We start from the raw sequence: 21,851 nt of genomic DNA on the forward strand, positions 1-21,851 counted from the left end.
AAAAGAGAGAAGGAGGAATTTTTTAAGGACAGAAAAATACTGACCTAAATCAAAACACAAAAACACTAGCTAGCATGCGAAGCAATTCTATCCACATACCATGGAATGTATGCTTTTAGAACGTAGATTCTTGGAGATTTAAAGTATAAACTATGTACATAGCTCCCTCTGATGACCATTGGACACGATACAATGCAAGTCTCCTTTTATTTTTCTTCGTGCATTCAACTGACAGCTGACTGGTTAAATTCTAATTGCTTCCAAGTGAGGTCAGCAAAGGTATTTATCGAAAAGGGCTGAACAACAGGCTCAACACACACATGCACGCGCACGCATAAGCACATACACACCATCTCTCCGGCGTGTTGATTTATGGAAACAATTATAATTCTGGTGGAGTCTTTCTGAGCTGAGAAAGTTTGTAGCTACAGTAGAGTGTCTCATGTTGCAAAAAGCAGACAACAGAAATGGAATACTTGGGTATCCAGCTCTTATCAACAGGAACAAGTAAGTTATCTGTCCTTTATGAGAACATTCAACAGTTTCTAATAGCTAATAACTTTTATCTTCATTTGTATATGCTAGATGCATATAAAAAGCATTAAGAAAACTATTTCTATTAATAACTGAAAACAATAGGAATAAAAATACAGGACTAAGACTATGAGGTTTGTTTTGAAATTTGAACTAGAGAAAAGTTATCTGATAGACTGTGCTAATTGTGAATGTATAGGTATGATGTAATCAGCAGAATTTTACCATGCATGAGAAAGTAGTTGAACTGAATCAATAGGGGCTTTTTAGAAGGACTTAAAACTGAAGACAGAACTATGTTTACGATCAGTTTAAATGTCTTGTTTATGTAAAAAGTTGTGTGAGATATCTATTGTATATACATTTGCATATTTTTAAAAATCAGCTTAGCATGTCATACATTTATGTATAGTACTTTTCAGTAGCATAATATATCCTTGCACGTTTGTAACAATTGAGCATAAAGACTTATACATGCACCTTTTCTCACAGATCTTTTACTTTCAGTGCAAGCAGCAAATTCAAGTAGTACAGAAGGTCACAACAACAAAGGTTTCTATAACTTGTGCCTTTAAAGGATATTCTGACTGAAGAGATATTTAAGAAGCTCTTCTATTTCGCCATTAACTATTAAGGAGTAACGATCAGAAAAGAGGGAACAATCTCACTTAAATGAATCTGTAACTCGTAAAGACAGAAGGCAGGTCGGTGACCTAAGAGCAACAGTCTACTTGAGATTTAATTTTCATTATGTTGTTCATGAACACCCAGAACACTGCACTATAATGCACAAATGGATACTGACATGGATCCTGCCAATTTTGCTCTACAGATCATACTTTTACATTATCTTTCTAATGGGCACTATATCTTTAGCTTGCAATGACATGACTCCAGAGCAAATGGCTACAAATGTGAACTGTTCCAGCCCTGAGCGACATACCAGAAGCTATGATTATATGGAAGGGGGGGATGTAAGAGTGAGAAGACTTTTCTGTCGAACTCAGTGGTATATGAGGATTGATAAGCGAGGCAAAGTAAAAGGGACAAGAGAAGCAAACAACAACTACAGTAAGTAGTATATTTGCTTTTCCTATTTCTAAGTCTTTAGAATGTTACACATCGTTGTTTCCTACTCCTTGATTTATCATAATTCCAGAAGAATTTGTATAGTGTACTGACCATTGTATAAGACCAGTTTTCCAATTAATCCTACAGCAGGACATTTGTTATTGATTTTGAAATGCGTCATTTTAAATACTACATTGTAGATCTGCTAATGTATTAGTTACAGCTGGTAACTATTAGCAAACAGAGAGCCTATTTTAACAAGTGAATTAAGGTTCTAAGTATGAAAATGTATAACCACAAACTCTGCTCATAAAATACTTACGAAACATTAAACCATATTTATATAGTCTACAAACTACCTAAAAGTTTGGTGTGTTTGAGTTAACAATTAAAACATATGCAATACTAGAAAGTTCAATGGAAAGAATTATGCAAACTCTCTTGCAAAATCTTTTAGATAGCTTGCCAAGCCAGGAACAAAATCTATTATAGTTTCTGCAGTTCATTATTACAGTGATCATGATGCTGAAAAAAATATTCTCCCCCCTTTCTTCCAAAAACATGACTCATCTAGAGAAAATGGACATATAATATTTTGCAAAGCTGTACCAAACACAATTTTTGAACTGGCAAAAGAATTGTTGAACTAATCTGTATTTTTCACACAAATACCTATATGTCTTCCATTTATACTGAAAGGCATCAATTTTACAGTCACTATTTTTGCCACTTTGGCTTTCATGTTCTTACAAATATGTTGTTTATTTAGAGAAACATGACATCTACTTGAGAAAACATTACTTTATTAAGATACAACAGGAAAATATATAGGATTATATTGCATACTTCAAAACAAGGAAAAGGGACCAGAGACACGCTGGTCTAGTGGAAATATCCTTTCAGTTGAATATAAACAAGAATGCTATTAAACACAGTTTTAATGTAGGTTGTATGTATTATTGTGCTTTTTATAACAGCAGTAGCAAAAGAAATCAATAAATCAAACATCAAGAACTGTTCGTGTGATTCAGCTTTCAATGGAAGTTGACTGCTTATTTTCTATAAGAACAGTGCTTTTGCATGCTAAGTGCCTGGCTAGTGAGCTTCATAATTTATTTCTTTACCTCGTGACTACATTAAGTTCTTGGCAACTTGTGTGGCTAAAACTTCATTGACTAATGTAACTGTTTCTTTTAAAATTTGTTTCCATACATCTCCTTTCTTCCTACACTATTACGTAGTGAATAACCATATTCCTCTGAAAGACAACACATGGCCAGCAGCCAAATAAATTATTTGGTCCATATTCAAGAAGATTCCCATTGACTTTCAGGAAGACATTGCTACAATAGAGATCCATAGGGCTAGTTTTGAAACGTTGCGCTCATAAAAATCAATGAAAAAAAACCTGTTACTGACTGTTGAAATAGTTTCTTCTAATTTTTTGCAGATAAGTGAATGTCCACAGTACCCAATTTTTTCTGTTATTGTCTACAAACACTTTTAAGAGGTTATGACAGCATAGAGAGATGAATAATTATATAAATTTCCTTTTTTTAGTTTCATGATGCTTAAGTAAAAACTTTGGTAGTAATTTAGCATTATTTCAAATTCAAGTAAAGGTTCTCAAGTCTCTGCAGGATCCCATGCTGCTGAAGCACAGTAATTACACCCTGAAACAGTCTGTAGTGAAACCATTAGAGGATATCAGATCATCTTGTGCTGAAGGCAATCCATTTTCTTGTAGTCTTCTGAACACTTTATGAAGATTTAGTGATAATAACCAACTATTACAAATTACAGAAAGGCAACTTTGAGTCGTTAAACCCTTACATTTCTATTGCAGTGAAAAAAAAAAACCAAACCTTTTTCTGGTAAATGCAATGAGTATCATGAGAAAAAACAATCAATACTTGAATGGTTTATTTCGTATCTGATGTGCGCTATGATGAACTGCCTTCGCTAAATTTAACTGAAGTATGTGGGAAGTCTCCCACCATCTTAAGTTTAGGTCTCTTGCTGCAATTTATCTGTTGTACACTCAGAAATAATATCCAAATGCTTTTGTTGGACAAGTAGAACAGGGAAATAAAGACAAAGAGGACTGGAAAAATGTTAACACTGTATTTCTCAGAAAATCCAAATTATCAAAAAATTAGTACTGTGAGAAACTTCTTTCTTGTCATACCCTCTATTCAACAGAATATGTAAGAAGCTTTTTTGAAGATGTGTTTATGGCTCTATGCTAAAATACCCACATAAAGAAATAATACATTATGAGGAGAAAAAAAACAAAGAAACAACAACAAACACCCCCCCCCCCAAAAAACCAAACCAAACCAAATAAACCCACAAAAACCCACCTGGACCAATACACTTTCCATGAGCAAAATTTTTAACATTAGAAGACTAAGCAGGCTATTTTTATCCAGGGTCTCCAAAAAGCATTATTTTAAAATCATACCCATTACAAAAATGTATTTGTCTGGGCATTCAAATATTTTTGTTCTGTGACTTCCATTTCTGAAAGTAAAAGGTAAATAAGACCTGTTTCTCAGGATAGAATCCCAGAACAGTTGCAGTCAAATTAATCAATGTGTATGAAAAGCATGGCTCTGAGAAGTACCCTCTCACTTCATCCTAATTTCCCACTTCTATAATAAATAAAAGGAATCCTTTTCCCTTTTGAATCACTAACATGAAATGAAAAACACTAAAATGAAAACAAGGAAAAAAAATCATGTTTTTAACTATCATAACTTGGCTTCATAAAGGAAGCTACACTGACAGTTTTGCAGACAAAGTCAATTACGTGTTTTCAGCCCATGAATTGTGAAGCATGAATAATGTGAAGAGCAATATTCACATTGAGAAACGTCTGGAGAATAACTTCATCATAATCTTGGCAAGTGCCAAAATTCACAGAGCTTCTCTCATCAGTTGAGACTATAAATGTAAGAATGCCATGACGGTGAGGAATTAGGGTCTTTGTATTTCAAACTTCTCTAGTAAGTTACAGAATAAAATATATATACACATCCTGTAAAAGTAACAGCAAGAATAACGAAAGTGTTAAAATTTCCTAAGTTTTTAATTCAAAAGCCCCTGTATTAAATGTATACAGATTGAAATTCCATGACAAAATTAAATACTGAATCAAATCCTCACTCACCAATTGTAACTAATCTGTATTTATGACTCATTTGTTTCTAAAAACGCATTAGAAGTTAACTGTTTAGTCCAAGAAATATGTGCGTACCATTTCAAGCAAATTGTTGAATCCTGTTTATGACAGTGATGAACTTGTTAGGCACCCAAAGAGTATTATTCTGTGCACATTTCAGAAAGCAGCAGAGCCTTCTGGTGGACATAAAGCTGATAACTCAAGAGTAAACTAAGCAATCGGAGGACAGTGATCCCCACTAAGCAGAGGAAATCACTTTGCACCTGACAACTTTGCTTTCATTCCAAAAACTAAAAGGCAGAGTGAGAACTGAGTCACATACTGAAAAACTCAAGCAAGAATTAGGAAGCAGCCAAGAGATGAGGTCACCCAGAAAAATCTGTCATTATTCATAAAAATATTTCTCTTTGACAATCACTTATTATATCTTGTCCAAGCCTAAACTATGTGCTTTTTATTAAAAAATGAATTTTGTATCTTTTTCATGTAAAATAATCTAAGTGGGCACACAAAACAGACTTTCAGAATTCATGATTGTAAAAAGTGAGAGTGACTGAACAAATCTTGGAGATAATATGGCAATTTGTTAACTCTATCTTTGATAGAAAATAAAACTCTCCTTATTACTGCTTACTCCTTCTTTCATTTCAGCTTGTGTTTATGAATTTTGCCATCAAATTTTATTTGATTTAGTTAAAAAAAAAAAAAAGGCGGCAAAATACAGAGTTTATTTTGGCTCTATCCAAGAGGATTTACAGCTATGACTGGATGATGTTTTAGGACTTTCTACGCTCTGTTGCCTTTGGAATCTCATTTTAAAGACTTCAAAGGGTCTCTTGGTTACTAGAAAAGCCTTCCTGGAACCTGAATCCTAAGACGTCTGATCCTATCATATTCCATGTGTGCTCTAAACCCAGAAAGTGCCTATTTCCTCCCCTTTTCAGTGGACAAAGACAACCAAAAAAGAAGTTGAAAAAAAAGAAAAGATAGCCTAGTGAGATCTTGGCATAAAATGGCTGAAATCTTGATTAAAATTTTTATCTTGGAACACTACTTCTATTTTGATCAAAATCATACAAGTCATAGTTTTCAGCAATATTAAATGAACTCTAACTCAGTATTGTTCCAACCTAAACCCTAACTAATGGCAAAATACACTTTATACACATCTTAATGGTTAAATACCCAAATTGCTTATAAATCAAAATTATTTCCAATAGCATTTTATATATGTTTCTTAGGGTAAAACAAATGTTGGACTATGTATGTCATGTCACTAATATAAATTTTATTTCTGTTGCCTGAACACATAGTACATAGAGGAACAAGAATATTCAATATCTGGAAATCAGATATTTCAAGGCAGGTATTGATGTACCAGATTCAGTTAAGAGTTATGCGTGTTCCAACCAAACAGAAAGTCTGTCTTTGCAACTGCATTCTTGTTTTTTCAAGAGTTTGCTGGTTCAACCATTACGTTGGTATCAGGAGAAGACAAAACTTCACTAACGTGAAAGTGCTTTTGCTTCAAGATTCTGATAATCTTTTTAATTATAACAGAATGAGATTTAATTCAAATGGCAATATATATGTCCTCTCAAAACTTACCTGCAGTGCCAAGGATGACGTTCCCTCCTACAGTGATTAATCAGATCTAAATATAATAGATTTCCCTGCTCCCTCTCTAGCTCTTTGTATAGCCCTAGTGGTAGATACCACCCCACAATTTTCAACCAGCAGAAGAGAATCTATGCCTATACCTTAGCCTATACCTTATCACACGTCCCAGCTTTTCATCATCAGCTGCCGATGAAGATGGGTTTTAGCAAAGATGCATATAAGGGAAGCAGCTCAGTTATGCCTGTCTTACAGTTTCTATTGAATTTTTTGATTAAAAAAGGTGCTCAGATCAGTGCTCAACTGACACAGAATGACAGAGGTGCCACAAAACACAATTAAAACTGTACATCACTTCTGAATTTACCTCCTGAAGCTTCATCACCTTGTCTATTCTGTGGTATTTACCAGCTGAAAAATATGTGTAAAGTCAGAATGGCAGCAATTTACACTCCTTTTCTTCTCACTGAACACAAAGTGATTGCATAAACTCTGTGAGAGGAGAATCAAACCTCTGGGCTCAGCCAGCAGCTTCACAAGCTAACATACACCAACTGGGCTACGTCTACCTGCGTGTGCTTCAAAAGTGGAGGATGAGCTAAAATCAATACGAGCAGTGAAAAACATCTAAGCTGAATCCATACACATTGTGCTTAAACTGATTCATTTGACCTTGATACACTTTTGTAATTCAGTCGTGACTTGGCAGATTTTCTGAATCTCTCAATATTGAGTTTTCTCAGAAATGAGAAATGTTACATTTTTATGGAACCATCAGTCAAGCCTAGCAGCTGACTGCATAGGCAGTCACAGGATTAATTTAAAAAGATAAATTGCAGCCCCTTCTCCCCCCCCCATCTTTTTTTCCCTATTGCTTACAGTTTCTGAATGTAAAAAAACCAAAACAAAAAAAACCAAAAAAAACAAAAAAAAACCCAAAAACTGTATTGTATCATTAAGCATGTTATTGCTCCATACTGAAGAAAATCTGCTGAAGTGGCCCTGACCCAAGACTCAAGAGACCTGAGGCTAGTCCAAACTTTTAAGCAATTTGCTTACAGACTTTGGGAAAGTTCTTCAAAATCTCTGTGCCACTATGAAAAAGAATTATTCACCTCTTTTTAAAGAGCTTTAAAAATCATTAGTGAAAATACTTACAAACCTACAAAAGAATTACAGATATTAAATATTTTATTATAGAATATTGACTAATAGAATATTAACTAAAATAACTGAAGTCAGTAGCTAGACAGAAAAACACAGAGCTCAAATGAATCTTAAGGAAGCAAATTTCCATCTAGGCAAATAGAATTTGATAGAAAATTTAATTCCTTATACAGTCAGTCTTGCAAAACCAAACCAAAATCCAGATATGTTAGTTCACAGCTTCAGCTTTCTGTATTGTTTAAGTATCTGAAAGTGGTTTTTTTTAGATTTCTAGGCTCCTGGAGTAAAGAACAAAGCTGTTTTTCCCCCTCTCCATCTTCCTTAAAGCTCAGGAAGACCAAGACATCCTAAAGCATGTAATTATACTGTTCCACACTGCAAGATGTATCAACTAGTGGTATATTTTGGAACACTTTCCTCATCAAAACAGAATAAGTTTAGGCAAATGAAGGCTGTTACTCTTCTTGGGTGGCACACTGCTTTCATTGCATAATTGACTGTCTATGACTATATTTGGCAACTGTATTTCAATTGTCTTTTTTGACCTTTGACTTTATTCTTAATTTTTAATTCTGGATATGAGCTGACGGAAAGGTCAAGTTAGCCTTCTGGTGTACGTTATTTAGAAACATTATTAAGAAAAAGTTAACAGTGAAAATTCCTATGGCAATAACATAATAGAGGTTAACAGTCATAGCACTGAATTGTCACAATTTAAAACTTTCATAACGCATGACATCATTTATACAAGTGGAAAAAATTCTTTGTAACAATTGGTGCTGAAAAGTTGGAAGTGCATATTCACAGATGTGGCCCACAACTTCATAAAAACACACACAAAAAAGCAATAAAAATACCAATGCAATCAATACGCTCTCTTGACTATTATTTAGTTTTTGAAACAAAGAACAAAATTATGATTAAATTGTAGTGGGATTTTTTTTTTTTTTTTTTTTTTACAGTATTCACACACTGCCTATGACATGAATCTAGTACCTGCACAGTTTATCAACAGAAGACTACAATATTCTAAACAGGCTGAATAAGATGATCAGACAGGTAAATCCCAGTTAACATCGGCAAAGCTATGTCAATTTATTCCAACTGAGCATTTGCTCTTTTAAATTTGCAGTGGGAATCTGACAATTCAACAATAACAGGCTGAAATTATTAAAAAGTTTAAATATTCCATTAAAAACACTGAAATTTCCCTTTAGTGTGCAATCTTTCAAAATTAAGCACACACTGATAGATCAATGCAAAACTCTAAACGAAAACACAGAAAACATGCCCATTTCATAGCAGTTATAACCACAATAGCTTCTTAAACAGGGAGTAACAAACATCACTCATCTCCATCACTTCAATCAAAACACTTTTTGAATATCCCCATTACCTGTGGGGTTTTTTGAAGGAGTTTCCTAGTGTTAGTACTTCAACCGTTAATAGCATACATGTGTGAGCTCACTTCCATTTTTGGTAAGCTGGCCTCCTTTCTTTTAAACATGTTCATAGACACTGAGAGGTGCTATAGACTATAAAAAAAGTCTATATCGGACTTGTCTTAGCCATTTTGATTGATATTTGTCTAAGTAAAAGGTAACGTATTTCAAAACAGAAGAAAAACCACCTGCTAACAAGCAGTGTATTTTCATTAATAACCTGTGTTAATTTTATAACTTTTTATGATGACCTTTAAATGTGAAGTGGGATTTGGTATTTCAATCAGAAGTGATTGTTTACAGGAAAAAAATGCATATAAAGAACTTTATGACTGTTAAAGACAGAAATTATTATAGATGAACATACATACCACCTAGTGCTGAAGATATAGGGGCTGGAAGTAGAAATCACAATTGCTACCAAATTTTGAAAAGGTTGCATGTGAATGTGTGCTGAAGTCCTAGAGCTGTTCAGGTGAACTGGTGCCATAGTTTTGTGGGCTGCTTGCACACACAGCTGTAAGCAATGCAGTGGCAGATGCAAAGTTTTAGGTGCTTGTCAGGTGTGTGGAAATGCTCACTAGAGAAGTTTTCTGGCTTCTTGCATAACACATACACATTGCATTTTGATGATGTCTACATCATGAGTGGTCTACAGGGACTCTAAGGGTGGCAATGATCAGGCGCTCCAGCCAGCCACTAAGCAGACAGATTTGGGAGAAAATGTGGACTTAACTAAATCCAGGGAAGAAGGTAGCACAGAGTGGGGAATGGACTGATTCCATTCAGTGCTCGTGTAGCTTCTGCAGCAAAGACCTTGTGAAAACATGAGTTGTACTCCCTGACAGAAACTCTGAATTAAATTAAAAGGTAACTGAATCCTAGAGAGTGCAGGCAGTACTAGTACAATTGGAAAGTGCAACTTTCACCAGCAAAAGCAACTTCAATTCCACCACGCTAATTTCTTTCCTTTGGAATAGCCTATGCAGCTTAGCGACTGCACATAACATGCAAGATGATACAAAGAAATCCAAGTAGTTCTTGAGTGAGACTTTACAAGGATTTAGGGAACTAGCTATGTAAATCCAGCACATAATGATTCAAAGAGACTTGTTTGTTAGGGCCACCTTACAACAAACAACAGATTTATGCTGTGGGAAAGGCCAGTGCAAGATCTTCCTCAGCAGCCATCCTTTGTGTTCACTTACGTGGGGAAACTGCACCTGAGAAGCCTTGAAGTCATCACAATCATAACACTTTCCAATGCTACAGCAAAAAAATTGTAATACTACCTATACATATGGACAGGGACAAATGCCTGTGCCCAGAGTGAGATTCATCCCAACTGAATTCCCCACCCAGCACTCTTACTTTTATTAGTTTAACACCGTTTTACCAATACCATGCTACAACACAGTACAAAAAGAAATCTCTGCCATGTACTAAGCACATCTCTGACAATCTGTGAACTGCAGGTATGACAAATACTCAAACAGTACTCCACATACAAACGTTGTTACTAATCAAAACCTATATTGGATACAGCTTCAACAGGCTATATTCAAACTAACTGGTGACAAAAAGCCATTTTCCAGTTAAAGTAAGTTCCATTCTTCTAACTGAACCTTTTACATTTTTCACTGAGCATGGAGACCCTGGTCAATATTTCCAACACAGATTGAAAACCAAAACCAAATAAAAAGGTACAGAATTTCCAGGGCAAACAAGTTCTTCTTTAGAGCCCTCTAAAACACTCTATACAAGTCAGAAAAAAAGAAAGAAATTTTTTTTATGTCCAAATTATGATTCCAAAACTACTCAGGAAACAAATACTACCACCTACCTCATCAGGCAAGGGACAACATGAGAAACATGGAGAAAACCACAGTGGGAAACATGTGGAGAACCTCTTCCCTGTAAGAAACCCTCCTTTCTCCCCGCTGGCTACTTACTAATGTAATCAGCTGCACAGGTGGTTTGAACCTCTTGCTCCTTTACATCCTGCCACCCCTACAGTACTGGTACTATGTTTTAGAGTGCTGAGCATTCTGTCTGAGCATCTGTTTTAGCAATCATGAAGGAAGTTTTCTTATTGAGGCTGTAAAAGACAAAGTCAGGCATGTTTTCCTACCTTAATAACAGTGTAACAGCCATATATTTGGATGAATTGGTGTTGGAGTTTATAGTTAGTATTTATTAGTTCAAAGGAAACCAAATGTTACGTGAATTTTGAGAGTAGTCTTAGGAGAGTCTGCTCAAGTTATAAAGTAAATGGCAAGAGTCCCAGGCCACTTATACTTGTCCCTTTAAATGCCTCTTAAGTTGAGCAATTAAAATAATACAGCTATTAATAAAACCATTATTTTAAATTATTACACACTCATTTCAATCAGAACGTTCAAATTACCAAACTGGTACTCAGGTTCCTTGATTATAAATACCAAATTAAAATTACTTAACATGCTTCATTTCTGACTACATTTTTGTGTGACTTGGGAAATTCAGTTTATATTACTGAATATAACTCTCATGCAATAAAATAAAGAAGAAGAAAAAAGGATTACTACATCTTTCAAGGAAACTATTACCACATCTTTCAAGGAAATCATGCTCTGCTAATCTTTTTAGCTAAGTAATCCAGTGTTTTGAATTTGAATTCATCTATTTTAATTATATTATTCTAGGACATGTTCTGAATGATTTAATGAGACTTTCTGAAATGGCACTTTCATCCAGAAGGAACACTGGAAGCAAAACCAGTCTATAGCACAATCATAAAACTAGCGTTAGACAAAACTAGACCAAAAGCAGAATTTTTCAGGTGATTTATAACATGAGGCATAAACCCCCTAATTTAGTAAGATGGTGAATAGCCTAGCTCTGATCCAATCAGATTATTCGTGATGAGTTCCAACGGCTATATCATTTAAGCAGAAAATGATCTAGTGACAGAAGATACATGTATCATAATTATTGTGAGAAATTATTGGAGAAATTATTCAAACCTGTCTAACATTTGGAATCTAATAAATACCTATCTTTGCCAAAATAAGACTAAATACTAAACCCACCTTTTCTTCTTATATAACAAAATATTTCATAAACACAAGTACGTATTCTGTACATTGTCCTTTTCAGATAGGATCTGTAGACATCCCATAGACAATTTTCTTAAAGTGCTGACAAGTACTCAAGGAGCATTTCAAGTTACATTTCAAAAAGCAATACTTAAGCCTAAACCTCATAACATATACATGGTACTTACATTTCTAAATCACTTCAGATGATATTTTCAAAAGTGTGCAAGTAGCCACTGTTATGTAACTCTGTGAGACAAAATAAATAATAGAATCCATATTTCCTGTCTTTCTCCAAATGACTTGCAAGTGATCATCTTGTATCCATAAGATACACAATTTTTTTTCCTGCTAGGGCTAAATTAAAATGTATGATTGCCATTACAAAAATATTTTTTCCCTTACTCCCTCTTCACACTTAGCTGTTCACTTTTTTCTGTCTGTGATACCATTTTGTTTGGGGTATCCTTATCCATACATGACAAAATTTAACAAACATAAGTTTTGTACAAATTGCACATGAAAGTAATCATGCTTATTTCCCCAAGCAGTTAACTACACGAATTCCAAAACTAGAAAATGGGTGATCACCCCTTGGCAGGTGATGCGGGAAAATGCCGGATACTTCTGCCTGTATACAGCACTGTAAATGTTGAAGATTTTGGACCACAACTTATTATATTGTCTTCTTGTCCATACTTCAACAATGCAGTTATGGGTACTTTCAGTCAAACTCAGCTTAGCAAAGTAAAATTGCTAGTTGAAGCTCCTGCTTCATGAGTTTACTGTTTTCAGGCTCCAGACCCATCACAGTGGGACAGTTTTCTTTGTTTTCCTCTTAACGGCTCTCGGCAGCTTCATGCCAAATTAGCCTCTCTTAGTGGATCCCTAAAGAATTATATATACCTCATCTATTGTAATCACATGTGCTGCAATTTACCTCGCAGGTGGTATTGTACAAAAAAAGTCTGATTTGAGACCTGTCAGACTGTGCCATATTTATTTCATTAACATAGATTTCTACATGAAAAAAAATATTTCCTTCTCTGTGTGCACGGTATTTGATTGAAATACATTCTCAACAACACAGAGATGTAATCAACATGAGAAAGCAATCAGTGAGAAGTACAGCATTAACTCTCTTTTCAACATACAGTCAAAATATGGCTATTCTATTCATATTGACTTACTGATGAAGTATAGAGAACTATCATTAATAGTCTGAATAGTTGCTGTTGAAAGTAAAAAAATATTGCACAGCTGTGGAGGAGTTAAGTTACTGACTAGTGGAAAAGCTATCTAACCCTGTGATTCATTAGGAAAAGTTTGCTCAAGAGTTGAAAGACCCATTTTAGGAAAAAGACAGATATATGCCATTTGTAAAAGCCTGGCTCTGCTGAAATCAGTAAGAGTTTTGTTACTGTTGCCTATCAATGGCTTGAGGAGTTAACTTAAAAAGATGCCAAATAATAACTATTGTTTCTGCAAATCCATGTGCTTTTACTTTAAGATATGGTTTTGTAACACTGGTAATACAGACTGCGCATACAGACAGAAAAATGAAATTCCTGTCCCACCATTAATCTCTTCCTGACTTTCAAGTCAGAATGACTTATCAGTATCTTACCAACATCTATCTAGGAATAATGTTGCTATCTCCTATTTATTCTACTCAAGATACGGGCTTAAGAGCACAAGTCACCAGAATATAGCCAATATAGGATATTCAACTTGAAAAACAGTTAGCTATTACTTTTCAAATACATGTACAAATTTCTATTTCTATATGAAAGATATAAATGGAATTTTATTCTAAGTTTTTTGGAATTATATTAAACCCACAGATCCACATATCTATACTGAGTAGAAACTGATTGTATTATTTATATTGAATATATATTTAGTAGTGGGAATATATTTTTGCAAAATTCTTTCTACCATATAACATTTGCATTCACAGATGAATCAAGTATACATTGATAGTCATGGAGGAATTAAGGTGGCACAAAAAGACCAAGTTAAGAACAGCAGAAGCACTTTGTTTTGTTTTGTGTGGTAAAAAAGAATTGTCTTATCAGTCAGCTTTGGTGCTTTTTCTCCAGCTCTTTGTTGCAATACAGCTGAAGTCACAAATATTTTACGCAAAGAAAGAAAAGGTTTCTTCACTACTTTAAGTGCTTGGAATAGCCATAATTGTTTCAGTCAGAGCAAAAAGCATAGCAAATTGTTTACCAAGAACAGGTTTTCTGTATATATTTTAGAACGTACCACTATAGGTACAGTCAAGATCTGTGTTGGTGTAACTTCACGTTCTCCAAGACAGTTCTAAAATTTCCTTATGGGTTCAAGGGTACACAGTAACTTTTCCTTTTATGTTACAAACACTAGTGGAGAACAGTACTATAAAGAGTAGAAATGATCATAAATACAATGCAGAATCAAGAAAGGCCTGCAAACTGCGTCTGCCAATCACAAAACTATACAAGCTTAATGCAAATCCTCCACAAAATAAAAATGTAAGTGCTGCAAACCCTTTATTTACATATGTAACTTCTGCTACCCAGCTCATAATCCAATATTAAAAAACTCCTAACCTTTATCTGAGTCCTCTAGCCCTGTGAAGCGATGGAAGAAATATCTACCATGTTACTCTGCTTCTTTACAGAGAACATTTTACTCTTTTCTGCTTGAACAAGGTCCTTGTTTAGGCCCATTAGCTGAAATGCGTGTTTTCAAACATCTACAAATCAAAGACCAGCTGTTTTCCAGATTTTAAAGGGGTCCATATATTCTGCTACAGATTGCTTATGTATTACTTCTATGGAGCTCATCAAAACTTCATGACAACAATACATATAAAAGCAAAATAAGAATTATGTGAATTGTAGCAGAGAAATTGAAAAGTGAAGCATTCCCAAAGGCCCTTGTCTGAAGCTGTTATCAAATGCTTGAGTAGTATGAAATCTTCCATTTGTCTGAAGATCAGGAGAAAAGCATGTCTTTATGTTTATGCCAGTGCACTGCACTGTAGTCTATCAAACAGGTTGTTTGATTGTCAGAGACGGAAATTTGGAATTCTGCCATTATAATAATATGGCTGCCAGGATGGATCTGAATTTAAGTTATTAAATACTTTAACAGACTGGTCATAGATAGCTTTATTATAAACAGTCACCATATAATGATATTGTAGTACCTGTGTGCTCTGAGAGCCAAGAAGACTAACTACTGCAGTTTACAGGCACAGGAGAGCTTGCATCCTTCCTTTAGGGCCACAAGAAACTTTCCTTAGTTGGTAAAGAAAGTCAAGTAGTTTCTATCACATTTTAAATAATTTCCTCTGGCTAACTGAAAGACGACTGTTATGGCATACCGATTTTACTAACCTTTTCAAATTTAATTTAATTGTTTTAAGGCAATTTCTGTCAAAATGTTTAAAGACCTTTTAAGAGGCTTGATCTTCTAAGTCACTAAGGGTTGGGTTTTTAAGAATGTTTCAGTGACTAAAGGTGGAGTTAAGCAGCATTAGATATATATGAAAATCTTCCTTTTAAACTAGCCTGTAGGTGGGGTTATTGGCGATAATGCAAAGGAACAGTGGATAACAACCCAAGGCAGCTTTCTAACTTCATAGTTGCCCTTTTATAGGTCCCCTTTGTATATCTTTAGCTGATATAAACAATGATAATTTAATTGAAATAAACATAACAACTGCACTGATTCACACATGGGGATATAAAAATTAGGACAAAAGCAATGGGAAACTGAGTTGTGTACAAACCAGTAACACATAATAAAAATGTGTTAAAGTTAATAAAAAAGTTTAAAGAAACTTTTCATATAATTTGGCTAATCCTATGCCCTGTTAACTGTTCAGTACTGTTATCTTTATTCCATGACTTTTTACATTTTAGCTATGACTGATAACTTCTCTTCAGAAGACAACATGATATTAATCTATCACAATACACTGGAAATTGTGCAGCCCTCAGTCCTAGAATCCTTCTTTCTACTTTTAGGGTACCAGTAACTTTCACTAAGAAGCTAGGACACTATTTCTATCTAACACTTAGAAAAGCAAAGCACAAAAAGGCTGCAGACTCTAGAAAATATTTATATGACACTCATTGCAATAGTTTTCTCACTGACGTTCTGATATTATGCACATGGGCAAAACAAAGTGTGTGCACAAATATTTGTATCGTCAAACTACAAATCATTTACACCTGATTTCCTCTACATCCTAGCATTTGAAGCCCAAAGTGAAAGAACTCCCCTCATTTCAAACTGGATAATTCAGCTGAATTTAAAAAAGGCAGATTAAAAATCACACAAATGAGTACAAAATAAAAGAGAAATTTGGCTACAGCTCCAATAGTATATTTGCTCTGGTAATAGCAACTGATTCTGAATCAGAGGAACAATTTTCTCCCCTGCTGCTGCTGCTGCTGCTGTTTTTCTCAGTTTTGATACGGAATTGTAAAGCTAGAAGACAACTGAAGACTAACTGGATGACAGTAACACATTTATAAATATCTAATCATGTAAACAAAGAGAGAGGTTTCAAAGTGCTGTGTGTAATGGCAAATATTCTATTGATTTCCCTGAAGTCAGGGGACTTTCATCCTAGACAAAATTGTTAGATTGGTAAAAGCAGTGTGTAACTAGAAGCAAACTATTGACATTAGGCAAAATTAAGACAAGCAATTATTACACTATTTGAAAAAAAAAAAGTTGGATAATTGACACACATTTTGATCCATATACTGAGTAAGATAGGAGAAACATCAGGTACAAAAATCCCAATTTATTTATCAGAATTAGATTATTAGATTTTTTAATTTTGATTTTTTTTTATTTTCTCCTTCTATTAGTTTATATTTCAGTGTTTAGTCTAATATCAATTTTGAAATGTCAGCTAGATATAAATTATTTGTCGGCAGCAAACCAGAACAATTTGAGAGACCATATCATACAAATATATGTCCAGGAGTGTTTTGAAGGCAGAAAGAGTGAGCCAGATGGTTTCTATCAATTCCCACTCAGTGGTGCAGCAAGGGGTTAGTATGATTTTCTTAGCAGCTTCTTGCATTTTGTACCTCTAAAGGAATTATGTACTGCTTGCTTGTGTTTTTGTAGACCTGTAATTGATATATTTAGATGTCTGGCTTCAGCTGTTCCTGCACCAAGTAGCAGCTCTGCTACGGAAATTGAACTGAAACGTATTCAGTTGAGTAGTGTTTGCCCTATATTTTGCATGACTACTTGGAGTGGGAAAAGATGTCTATCTCTTGCAATAGGGACTGCAGTGTTTATGAATGAAATGCTCTCTCAACTGCGCGAAACAAAATTTTACTGTCCAAAATTTCAAACCATTTAAAACTATTTGTTCCTGTGCCAGAGGCCCCTAAGTATACATTCAAGCTCTGGAATACTGCAGCCACCTTCTTTCTTATGTGTCCAGTTTCTGAATTTTACTTATTTTAAGTAATTTTGTTATTAGCTACATCTGGGAACATTTTCAGTATTAAAAATGCATTTTACTTTATATTTGAACTGGTAATACAATTTTCAGCACTGGGAATGTCATTATGATCATTCCATGAGCATTTAACAATAGGTTTTAGTAATGTTTGTCAACAACGTATAATTCTAAATTATCCTGAAAGAACAGGAAGGCAGGTCTTAGATTCAGTTTGTCCGCAGAATATGGCTCTGCTACGCCTTCTGTCAAGCCTGTTTCAGGGACCGGAAAAGCTGCCACAGAAACGGCTGGAGACAGTACAATATGCAGAACAAAACAGCTAGATCTTGAGGGTGAGGGAATCCTTCATATAAGAAAGAATGGGTTCTGTCTTAGATGTATTTTCCCCCTTCCCCGCTCCTCCAACTGAGTAAGTCCAGCACACAGTGCCATGTTATATTTATGCCATCTTTGCAACTGCCTGCAGCCAGCTGACACAGGCGATAAGCCATAATAGCACACGAAATGCACCTGGAAATGAAGTTCTGCAGAACAGAATTTGGATAATGAATCATTCAATTTCTTATGCACAGAAAAGGTATGTGAATATGCACTCAGGTTTTCCTTTGAAAAACAGAAGAAAAAGTCTTCTATAGAAATGACATGATTAATTTTATGTCAACTATAATCACTAATTCTACCCAAGAAAGGGGGAAGGAAATTTAATCAGCAGTGATGCTGGGGCAAGACACCGAAACACGACCTCCTTACTAGGTGAAAACACAAAATAGCGTAGTAACAAATACCAAAGAACAAATTAATATATTTAAAGATTTTTGCATTATGGAAGAATTTGGAAAAACAGGAGGCTCTGGTCCTATGTGGAAGTTGCCAAGTTTCAGATAATCAAAATAGCTGTAGGCAGTAAGATTCTAAATTTGGGAAGTTTTGCACTACTAAATGGATGTGTCTCATTTTGCTGTGAAAAGGTTAATTAGCAACCTCTTACATTTACTTTTGCTATTTTGAAGCTATATTCTAAAAGTCCGCAAAGCTTGAAAAGATCATTTATTCTAGTGAAATTGGCACAAAAGATTTAAATACTAGAAATATCCTTCATCTGAGCTGCAGGGAAAGTATTTGATGTACAAACTTAGCTCTAAACTATTAAATCATTGATTTTCTTACTGCTTGGAAACAATTATATTTTGTAAACAGTAATTCCACCCTCTTTTTCCATTTTTAATATCAGTAAATTATTAATGCTGTAATAAAGGAGTACTTTTTCAGACTGAGAATTAAGACTTGGATTTTACATGGCATTATTAATTCTAAAAAAACTATTATTATTTTTCATTATAACCATATGTTTAGCTCCAAGGCAATTTTTACTGGAGGGAAATGTAGTTTCCTGCAGAAATGAGAAATGAGTACGTGCTGTATAAGAGGCTGATCAAGAAAATATTTGTATGAAGTGCACAGTGGAGATCAGCAAAGTGAAGGGTTCTAATAAGTTTAATGAGAAATTCACAAGTGAATGACTGCCTGGGGCAACATGTTATTCAGTCATTACTATATACTGCTATTCACAAGTCAGACCTCTAAATTGAAAAGTTCCACAGTTTTACAATCTACTTCAGCAAAAAATGTCATAGCCTTTTGGGTTTGAAGATCAAATCAAGAGAAATATTGGAATGACAGTGGTCCAAAGTGCTAATGTTCCAAAGAGACATACACAGAAGGAGAGAAAGCAATTTAGAGTCAGGATATCCTAGACTAATTCTTATTATGCTACCGTTTTCAATTAAGAACGAAGCATTTCATTTACAAACCTATCTAACTCACCAACATTAGCAGAGAGTTAATATTAAACTGAGGCCAAAGAGGTTGTACAATAAGGAAAAATACTCAGAAATTCTAAGCTATTTCTCTTCAGTAATAATTCATTGCAATATGGTCACTGAAATCCTCACTATAGTGATTAGTGGAGGTAAGATTTACCAAGTGTTGTAAACTGATGAGAACTGCTTTACATTTATTCACTTTGAAAAGTAATTAGGAAAGGTATAATGGCTTTTAATATTTCCCACTGCAGATCAGATATGGTGAGTTTGTAAGTAAAAAGGAAGGTGTATTTCCTAAACATCAATCTGGAAGTTCAAACCAGACTTTTCTTTTCATGCTGTGGTACCAGTAACACATATTCAGGCCTGATTATACCTCTGATGATGCACGTGAAACTGTGTAAATAGTTTGAACGATGCAGACTTAAGAGTGGAACTCGGCTTACTCCTTCCTTTTCTGTCGTAAATGTGAACACCCATAAGTCCAAGTACACATGCAAAGAACAGATCTTGTAAGTAAAGTAACAGCATTTTAAAACAGTGATTTTAGTTCCCTTTTGTATCATCTCTCTTCTGTTTGGTTCTCATCTTGCATTTTTTATATTGTCTTCACAGAGTTAGCAAGTTAGCAGTTTCTTTTAAAAATCTTGACATGGCTCAAATGCCATAACTAAATTATCTGTCAACTGTTGAATACCACCAGGATGATGGTTTATTATAAAGTTGTTCTATCTAGCAATGCATGTATTAATCAGTTTGTAGGATTGGCAAACAGTAGAGAAATTTATGGATAATGTAATGTCAAGTAGGAAATCTTTAAAATGATCAATAAATGAAAATCCACCAAAGTACAAAAAATACTTTGATGGACTTCTGTTTAGCAATTACTTGACTTTTTTAATACAGTGTGCATACTGTTTTTGTGCTCAATGAATTGAAAAAAGTTAAACACCAGCTACTTATGCTTAATCAAACATGTTCTGCACACACTTATAAATCTTATAAGCAAATTCTGCTACTTGATGATGTTTGAACGATATGCTGCATCAAGACCTCAAGGAATATCTCTATATTGTTTATCATGTTTCCTCAGACAACTACAATTTTTCCTGCTTGAAAATTACACATGGGACAAAACCGGGAGTTTTGAGTGCTTTGAATATTTGTCCATGATATCCAGATGTCTGGCACCTCACTGAAGAAGTAGTTTCAACTGTTCTACTGAAAACCCTTGACAGACCCGTTGTTTATGTGAAGATCATTTTTACAGTCATATTCATATCTAGAGTGCTTCAGTTAGTCTACACATGCACAGCAAATGCATGCATGGATACAGCACAAAGCCTCTAAATAAAAGCTTTTTTAGCCTTTCATATTGGTCCATGCCATAAATAACAACATATTTTATAGCTGTTTATGCCATAAATCCAAATTCTGAGTATCATAAGGAGAAGCAAATATATGATAGTTAAAAAAAGAAAGTGATAGTGAATGTATGTACCAGCTTGTTTTCTGTTACCATAATTAATTGTTTATTAAAATCATATCCATACACAGAAAATTCCTGGGGTGGTGACAATCTCATCTCTGCTTTGAAAACCATTATAATGTATACTTACAAAGTTTATGAACATGAGTTCTATGTGGTACCATCTGGGAAACTCTTTCACTCTCTTGCTAAGGAGAGTACAAAATACAAATGCAAATTTACTTTCTATAAATTGGAATTTAACAATGGGGAAGGGTAGAAAAAGAATTAAATCATATTACAATATCTCTTAAATTAATACCTTTATTTGCAGGAATTTTTTTTCCATTAGATTATATATTTGAGACAGAATGTGCACACAATTTGCTCTACCTAGAAATGAACTTTAAGATGCATCCATTTAAAAATATTATTAAGAATCGAAACACCTTAAGCACAAACACACACCTCACAATATACACACCATTTTTTAAAAAGACATAGAAAGGGGTAACGTTTCCCAAAAGCAATGGCAAAACTATCCAATGAAAGTATTCATTTACTTTCAGAAAACAAATACTGATAGACTCCTCTGGAAAAACATTTCAAGTGTTATAAGCTGGTCAATAAATGTATTTATTGTGCCGGCTCACCAAATGCATGCATGCACTAATAACACAATGAAAGTTTTCCAAAGTACTGTATGATTGATCATCATGATTTGTTCTTTCTTGCTTCAAGAGGCACAAACATTAACTTATTAAATCCCAGAACAAAAGAACAAATTACTTTAAATACCATTAAACTGTCTTGTAAGCAATGACGAGAGTATTTTTCTTGGCCTTGATTCATCTGCAAAGGTCACTTGAATTCATAAATGTGTGCTCCAAATTTAATTAATGAGAAGCATAAGTTAGTGAAATTTAGAAGTTTCATTTTGTTTTGACTTATTCTCCATCCAAGTCTTTTATGCCCCCTCTTTC

The 21,851-nt window shown here is 34.5% G+C and overlaps 1 protein-coding gene across 2 annotated transcripts in view; it reads left to right on the plus strand.

Moving 5' to 3' along the window:
- The first annotated feature begins 298 nt into the window (after window positions 1-298).
- Window positions 299-21,851, plus strand: part of FGF7 (fibroblast growth factor 7) — a 30,382-nt gene continuing 8,829 nt past the window's right edge. The window contains exons 1-2 of one of the 2 annotated variants that reach the window (XM_010286846.1): window positions 299-507; window positions 1,042-1,605. In XM_010286846.1, the coding sequence (XP_010285148.1) occupies window positions 1,320-1,605 (286 nt within the window). In that variant the 5' untranslated portion in view covers window positions 299-507; window positions 1,042-1,319. Of the gene's footprint in view, window positions 508-1,026; window positions 1,606-21,851 lie in introns of both variants that reach the window. The other variant, XM_010286847.1, reaches the window with a different exon arrangement.

The sequence above is a fragment of the Phaethon lepturus genome, unplaced genomic scaffold, assembly GCF_000687285.1.
Source record: "Phaethon lepturus isolate BGI_N335 unplaced genomic scaffold, ASM68728v1 scaffold15815, whole genome shotgun sequence".
In the NCBI taxonomy this organism is placed as follows: domain Eukaryota; kingdom Metazoa; phylum Chordata; class Aves; order Phaethontiformes; family Phaethontidae; genus Phaethon; species Phaethon lepturus.